Raw genomic sequence first — 8,477 nt, forward strand, 5'->3', positions numbered from 1 at the left:
TGTAACACCTCAAGGAAAGAAAAAAAAAGTGTAACACCTCAAATGCGATACCAAAAAGGTTCAGAGACCATCACTATAAATCAAAAGATGATGGAAAATCGCAAAGACATAAATTAGGGTTTAGCTACGAGCACATGTAATGGATGTTACGGCTGTAATAGCCTGGTAAATTCAAACTCATCGGTTATGCTTTTTGGATTCCAATGTATACTTACTAGACCGAAATTCATAACCTTAGTGTGTCTATAAATTAGCTTGTGATATAGGATTTTGACACCATTCCATCATTGTCAACACTTGACTAAAACTCTTGTATTTTGTTCTTGCATTTTTGATAAAGTTAGTTTATTTATTTCTTGTTCTCTTTTTATTTTTGTTTAAGCTCGTCACTTTGATGATTAAGTAGTTTTCCACCTTTTCTTTGAACTATGATAAAAAGTAATTCAAGGGTGAACTTTCCTTATTTTCAATTTTTTGTGGAGTTTCAAAATCTCTAATCTTATTGTTTTTAATTAATATCTAGGGAACAACCTTTGTTGAGAAACAAATGACTGTGTTGGAACATAAGATAATTTCAATTTGAGTTTGTCTATTAACATTGAGTTTGTCTATTAACCTCTGTTCCAATTTGTCCCTTGTACGAGGTTAAGTACAACTAGACCATCGACCCGTGCTCCGCACGGGTCCTACCAGCTTACACATGCGCGTTTAAAGTTACGATTATTAGTCCCTTCCTATATTAATAAGTTAATTGGTTATAACTGAATCAATGTAAGTAATATTTTATTTTTTTTGAAGACATCAAAATTGTAAGTAATATTTTATAAAATTCCAATTACGATAAATATTAGTCGCATAATGGTGACTTCAGTAATATAATTTGTTGCTTCCATTGGAATGCAATAAAATCAAAATATCGTACAAAAATCATTGATTTTTTGCACAACTTGTCTTACATTACGAAATACTTTTGGATATACTACATTTGAAGTCACATTGGCATCTTGAACATTTTCATCCGTTGTAAGCATCTTCAATCCATCTCTGGAGGTAACTCTTGATATTACAACATATAATTGACCATGTGAAAACACATGACCTGGCAACTATATCTCAACTTTCTTCTGAGACTGTCCTTGACTTTTGTTAATAGTCATTGCGAAAGAAACAACTATCGGAAATTGTCTCAATTGAAATTTGAAAGGTATCATGACATCAGAAGGAGTAAGAGATAATCTTGGTATAAAAAAATTTCTTGCATATATTGCTTCGAAATATGACCTTTCCTTCAGGCACAAATTTATCCATTCTAGTTATGATTAATCTTGTGCCATTCCATAATCCTGATCTTTGATCTATATTCCTTAACAACATCACTGGAACACCAACCTTTAACCTGAGTTTGTGATTTGGAAGACCAAGTGTATTAATTGTGTTGAGAAATTCAGGAGTGTGGACAACATCAATTGCATCGCCATTCAGGTTTGTTGATAACGGCGAATCATAACTCAGATACATTTTTGCTTCGCTTGGAATCAAATCCAACATATAATCGTTTATTTGTTTGACAATTGAATTCTTTGGAGTTAATATAGCCTTGTCTTGAAAATAAGTTATATCAGTCATGCAATGTCAATTAAACTTCTCTAAATAGCGGAAAAAGGAGCATTGTAAACGAAGTGCATCAATAAACAATAAAAACACATAAACTAACAAACAACAATATCATATGACCTTAGTATGTGAATCGATCTAAAAAAATTTATTAATTAAAAAAACACGTCAATTAAACTTTTCTAAACAGCGGCAAAAAAGAGCAATGTAAAGGAAGTGCATCAATAAACAAAAACTCCACAGAAACTAATGGAGAGCATTAGCATATGACCTTCATATGTGAATCAATCTAAAGAAATTTCCTACTTTAAAAAATAATAAAAACATGCAAGGTCAATTAAAGTTGTCTAAATAGCGGCAAAAAGAGCGTTGTAAACAAAGTGCAGTATAAGAAAATACATCACAGAAACAAACAGTCATCAATATTATATGATCTGAATATGTGAATAATATAAAGAAATTTCCTACTTCAAAAAATATTGTCAACATATAGGCTCACACTTTTCATATGCCATAACTAATGTAGACAAAAAATATTTAAAATAAACGTTTTTAAATTGTTTTTTATTTCTTTTTAAAAATTGATTTAATAATAAAAATTATTTAAAAAACGTTTTTAAAATGTTATTTTAATTTAATTGGTTTAGAAAAAGAAGTTAACAATGCAAATTAAAGTAATAGCACACATAAAATAACAAGTCCTGTAGCATTGAAATTAAAATTGTGCAAAATATTACATAAGTATCAAATAGATAGAAATTGTACCGGGGAGTATAAGAAACTTCCCCAAATATTACCAACCAAGAAATTAAATAGATAAAGGCAAGATAGAATATATCATAACAGTGGGACTTCAATCCTCCTCATCATCCTCATCATCCTCCTCATCTCTATCAACCGGATAAGGGTCAACATTGGGACTTAAAACCGGTGCTCTAGTGTGAGAGGGATCTTGAGCTTGAGCTTGCGCTTGCCTAAACTGAGCCAGCTGCTCCTCATATGATCTTTGGCGGTTAAGCAAGTCTTGCACAACGGCTGCTTGACTCGCCATCTGCTGTGCAAACTGCTCTTGTGTCAGACTATGTATAAGCTCCCGCATCTCCGGCGTCAGCTCAGGCTGCTGGGAGGATCCTTCACCATGGTTGAGGCTAAGTCTTAGGGTTGACGCAACACTACCCTTCCGGTAGTTAGCAGCTAAGTTTCCAAGACCATATAGCTTTCCTTTCTTTTTCTCACCAGCAACTTTTGTCCAAGTGCGGAAGGACAAAGTGTGATCAACAGTTGACCCATTTTTAATAGCCTCAGCCAGCTGCCGGTCATACTCCTCCTGTTCAAATAATAACAAAATAGTTAATGACACCACTGGACAAAGTTTTATGTTCTTTTCTGTGTTGCAGATATCAGAAGTGGTAAATAGTATGAAAGACTTGATAGATTATAGCAGAGAAACAGGGACTGGACCTATGGGTAAGTTAACAATCTGTTTACTTTTCTATAACACATTGATGAATGGATATAAATATGGTTATGAAATAGTGTCATCTTTTATTAAAGGCCCCAACTTGTCATACTTGTGTTTATTTGCAACCGTTTTCTATTGAGCAATAAGCTGCATATATAGGGGGAAAGCCTTTACTGTTATCAGTTTATATTATTATTTAGACTAAAGTGCTTATTAGTCCCTATAATTTCATAATACGAATTCTATTTTGTTCTGCATCTAAAACTGATTAAACAGATACATGGTTGTCAAACTATTAATAGTTCATGCTCCCAGATTTCATCATGTCACATGATAAGTTGATGAAGACACTGGCAAACCTGGATTCCCAGCAGTTATTATTTTCCATTCGTGACATTTTATAGACACATAAAGTTGAAAGAATACATAGGCTAAAACCAGCACAACAGAAGCTGATACGCACGCCAGTAGAAAACACACAGTCAGCCTCAACATAGGAAACAACAAGGGACAAAAATGCAGCAGTCGCGACACGTAAACATTTCATGTAAAGAATAATAACATTAACGCCTAAAATGTGACATGTAATTATCAAAGATTACCTGCACTCTCCTAGCACGCTCATCGCAGTATTGGCCGGAGCTATTTTTGTGCGTTTTGTCGTGAAGCTCGTTAATAAAGGGATCCCGACGTAACCTCCTAGCCTATTTGTCACAAGAAATAAAATTATCAATTAATTAAACATTAAATTTTATGGTCAAATGCATAAATTTAGTAGTGTTGATTTAAAACAATCAAATTTAAATATGATACGAAAAAATAATTAAAAGTTTATTATTTTTACCAAACGCTCAGCATGCTCTCCGTTGCTTAAGCAACCACCAGTGTGAATGCATCCTCCATTTTCCGACGCCCGGTTCTTCTTTGCTTTCTCTGATTTTTCCTTGAACTTCTGAGATGCCCAGTACTTAACCAAGTCATCAAAGATAGGCGGGCCAATCCAATGTGGTCGATTTCTTGTCTCCTCAAACCGAATACGGGCTCTTCTAAGCAAATCCGAAAAACGCGCAGAAGCTCTAATATGAAAATTACGCCGCATTATATCATGATACTCGACTTTCCAAGAACACTTACCCTGCATTATAACATATTAAAAAAAATTAGTATACTATAACAAATGCACATATGAAATAAAATAAAAATTATGATATAGATTTGAAGTAACCTCAAAGAGCCTAAACCAGCGCTCTTTCTCATTCTCATCCACATCACCATATGTCTTCCAAAATTTATGATAGCAGTTATGGATGATGGCTCTGATAGCTTCAGCAGCCGGTTTGCAAGGTAAAAAGCTGATAAAAACTCATAATTAAACATTACTACAACTTAAAATATACATAAAATAATTGAAATGGAAGTATGTAGGTAATATGATAATACTTACGAGTTTCCACTAGGTTTTAAGATGAATCGACCATGAGAATCTCTCGGATAATCCGGGAAAACATCATCAATCACCTCTCCACCACCATCCTCTTCGACCACATTTTCTTGTTGTAATTGTTGTGGGTTTTGCTGTTGTTGGGGTTGTGGTGGGTTTTGTTGTTGTTGGGGAAAGGGTGAGTTTTGTTGTGGAGGGATTTGTTGTTGTTGGGGAAAGGGAATGCTTTGTAGTGGAGGGATTAGTTGTTGTTGGGGAAAGGGAATGTTTTGTGGTGGGACTGAATATGGTGGGATATTATAGCTGGTCCCAAAAGGAGGTATGGTGCCATAATATCCTGGATGTACAGGAGGGCCCGTGTACGTGGGAGGAGGACCAGAACTCAAAGCAGGGGCAGCTACACTACCTTGGGAGGATGCAGATGATCCCTGGCTAGAAGATGCATTTGAAATGGCAGGTATGGGGTTTAATCCCGCTTCTGTTGCCGGGTCCACGACATGAGTACTGTACCGCTTCCTATTGTTGCCCTTGCTCTTTCCTTTTTGTTTCGGAGGCATTCCTAGATATGTATCAATAAGAAAAACATCATATCAAAACAATAAATCATCACAATTAAACCATAGTAATTCTAACATCTTGGCAAATCAGCTTGGAAGTGGGGCCAGGGACCTTTTTAAAAAAAATATCGGCAGAGATGTTTTTTATTTTTTATTTTTTATTTTTTATTTTTTGCAAGTCCCGAAACAAAAACTAACTATATTTACAGGGACCAAATGCATATTTAAGCCATAAATCAAAGTTGAATCATTCTAATTTATTTAATGATAAAATCTTAAAATGAAACACAACCATAATTATGAAGAAAATAGCTTGTGTTATTGTTTTTGTTGTTCTTATGTTTATGGCAAATCATGTTGTTGCAACAGGAAGGGGGTCTTGACCTAGCTAATGGTGTTGTGACAGCCAATTGTTTATGTTATTGTTTCGGTTGCTGTAACAACAAAAATGCCACAAACTGAGGTTAACATGACATAAGTTTATGTTAATGCCTCTCGTCCTATTACTCCACAAACTGTGGTGACAAAAGCTTATGTTAATGGCTCTCCTCTACTACTCCTAGTATTCAATAGTAGATTTAGTAGGATGTAAAAATGTAAATTAAGTAATGATTTGCGCTAAATAAAACTTATACACAACAAACTTAATTAAATAAAACTTTCTGTTTTGCCACTTTTTCTATGTCATTGTTTTGTGACTTCATATTAACATTATCATGTAGTCCACCCGAAATAGAGCAATCACCCAATCCACAATCTGCTAACAAATATAATCTGTCAACTCTCCACATCACATGATATTGCAATGGAAGGTAACTCTATACTACTCAATCATTAATAGAGTTATGGAAAAAAAATAACAAAATAAAATTTTACAAAGCCACTAACAAGTTGAACCTCCTCTTCCATAAGCTCTGTGTTAAATATGTTGTCAAAAAAATTCTTCTCAATGTGCATTACATCAAGATTATGTCTGAGCAAGTTATCTTTCCAATAAGGGAGGTCCCAAAATATACTCTTTTTTGTCCAGTGGTGGTCAACTCCATATCCTGGTATTGGGACAGTTGTGCCAAAATCAGTGACTTTAGGATAATCACTAACTCTTGTGCACACCTCTTCTGATGTGATTTTAGGAGGCGGGCCAACCACTACTCTCTTATCCTTCAAGAAGCCATTCTTACTTCTTCTAAACGGGTGATTATGAGGCAAGAAACAACGATGATCAAACCACGAACTCTTCCCTCCATTTTCCAAAGTAAACGCCTTCCTATTTTCCATACAATGTGGACAAGCCATTTTCCCATGAGTGCTCCAACCAGACAACATGCCATACGCTGGAAAATCATTAATTGTCCACATCAAAGATGCTCTCATTAGAAAATTCCGTTTGGTTGAAATATCGTATGTCAATTCTCCAATCCACAACCTCCTCAAATCATCAATTAAAGGTTCTAGAAACACATCTATGCCTGCTTTAGGATTATCTGGGCCTGGAACAACACACGCCAAATACATGTACGACTTTGTCATGCACATGTCAGGAGGGAGATTGTAGGGGGTTACAATGATCGGCCAACAAGAATAGGGTTTCCCTGATGCCTGGATATATGGAGTGAAACCATCAGAGCACAATCCAAGTCTTACATTACGCGGATCTGCTGCAAAATCAGGATATACTTCATCAAAGTGTTTCCAAGCTTCACCATCAGATGGATGTCGCATGACTCTGGGAATTTTGTTTGAATGATGCCATGTCATATGACTAGCAGTTTTCATCGATGCAAACAATCTTTGTAATCTTGGTATTATTGGCAAGTAAAACATTGTCTTGAACCCTCCCACTCCTGGTTAGACGATACCGTGGACTCTGACAAAATTTGCATTCCACCAATGCTCCGTCATTTTTCCCAAATTCATTGTTATAAAACAACATGCAGTCGTTTATGCAACAATCAATCTTATCAACTTTTAATCCCAACCTCATCACCAACCTCTCAGCGTCATAATAAGTTGCTGGCAAATTATCTTTAAAAGGAGTCACATCCAACAACATCTCCGTAATGTCATCCACGCCTTTATCAGCAACACTATAATTTGCCTTATGAGCTAAAAGTCTGACACACATTGATAACTTTGATTGCGTACACCCTTCAAACAGCGGGACATTACATTCACTCAACAACTGGTAAAATCTCTGGGCTTGCTCATTTGGGGGTTGTTCGCCTTGTTCATCTTCAACGTCATCATTGTAAGACAATTCCACTCCTAAAGCATCAGTGACCATATCATTCATCATGTTGAATTGTTCATCATTGAATTGCTCGTTGTCATCCACATTTATTCCACTACTCGAAGCTTGCGCATTGACTCCCGCCCCAAAATTCTGAAATTGTTCACCGTTATAAATCCAAACCCAATAATCAGGCATAAATCCAACTTTCTCCAAGTGTTTCTTCACTTCATTGAGGTCAGTCTTTATATATCTACACGCACATTTCAGACACGGACATCTTATCCCTCCCTCATCTTTACAAACTTGTTGTACCCATGCCCATGAAATAAATCCGTGAACTCCATCTACAAAATGGGGTTTCAATCCTCTTCTTCCCGGAAACGTTCTGTCATACATCCAACTACGATAATGCTGATAATACTCCATCTTTGGCACCTTCAGCTATAACGTTCACATATATAACAATTAGTTTTTTTTTCCCTAAGCATCGCTACTAACACAAAATTTTTCAATAAACACTTTTTATACTTTTTCATTTAAGTTATTTTTTTAATTCTAATTACTTATAATAAAATCTGTTTTATACTTATTCATTTAAATTATTTTTTAAATTCTAATTACTTATAATAAAATCAGTTTTATACTTATTCATTTAAATTAATTTTTTAATTCTATTTACTTATAATAACATCAGTTTAATACTTATTACACCAATAAATTTAAAATTTTAATAAATAACATATTTTTTAATTAAACTTTAAAAAATACGATTTTAAATAATAAAAATATTTTTTATAAAAAAAATTCGATTCTGGTTTTTTCTTTTGTTTTAACATATATATCAAATGAAAAGAAACTAATAGATCTAATAAAAAAACTAATAGATCTAATTAAAAAAAACACATATTCAACATACATTTTAAAAAAAAAAAACATATATTCAAGAGATGATCTAGACAAAAACAAACATATATTCAACATGCATTAATACTTAGGCTTCACCAAAAAATAACATGCATATTTATTATTAAATACAACAACATATATAAAATTATATGCCAATATAAGAAAATAAAATAGAAGCATAAAAATGTAGGTGTAGTAATTTACCAAAGTGAAAGAAATTAGTGTTGTTGAAGAAGAGAGTGTTTTGTGGAGAGTAGTTTTTGG

At 34.2% G+C, this 8,477-nt stretch overlaps 1 protein-coding gene and 1 pseudogene across 1 annotated transcript; both read right to left on the reverse strand.

Annotated features, from left to right (window-relative positions):
• Positions 1-2,449: 2,449 nt before the first annotated feature.
• Positions 2,450-5,442, reverse strand: LOC146908369 (uncharacterized). The gene is made up of 5 exons (XM_085725356.1): positions 4,521-5,442; positions 4,302-4,428; positions 3,921-4,211; positions 3,679-3,780; positions 2,450-2,941 (listed from the first exon to the last, which is right to left on the reverse strand). The coding sequence occupies exons 1-5, from the start codon at positions 5,072-5,074 to the stop codon at positions 2,468-2,470; spliced, it is 1,548 nt and encodes a 515-aa protein (XP_085581482.1). The 5' UTR covers positions 5,075-5,442; the 3' UTR covers positions 2,450-2,467.
• Positions 5,443-5,917: 475 nt separating this feature from the next.
• On the reverse strand, positions 5,918-7,733 carry LOC146908370 (uncharacterized; annotated as a pseudogene).
• Positions 7,734-8,477: the final 744 nt, after the last annotated feature.

The sequence above is a fragment of the Medicago sativa genome, chromosome 7 (assembly GCF_051527215.1).
Source record: "Medicago sativa cultivar Bolivia chromosome 7, Bolivia_mono, whole genome shotgun sequence".
Lineage (NCBI taxonomy): Eukaryota > Viridiplantae > Streptophyta > Magnoliopsida > Fabales > Fabaceae > Medicago > Medicago sativa.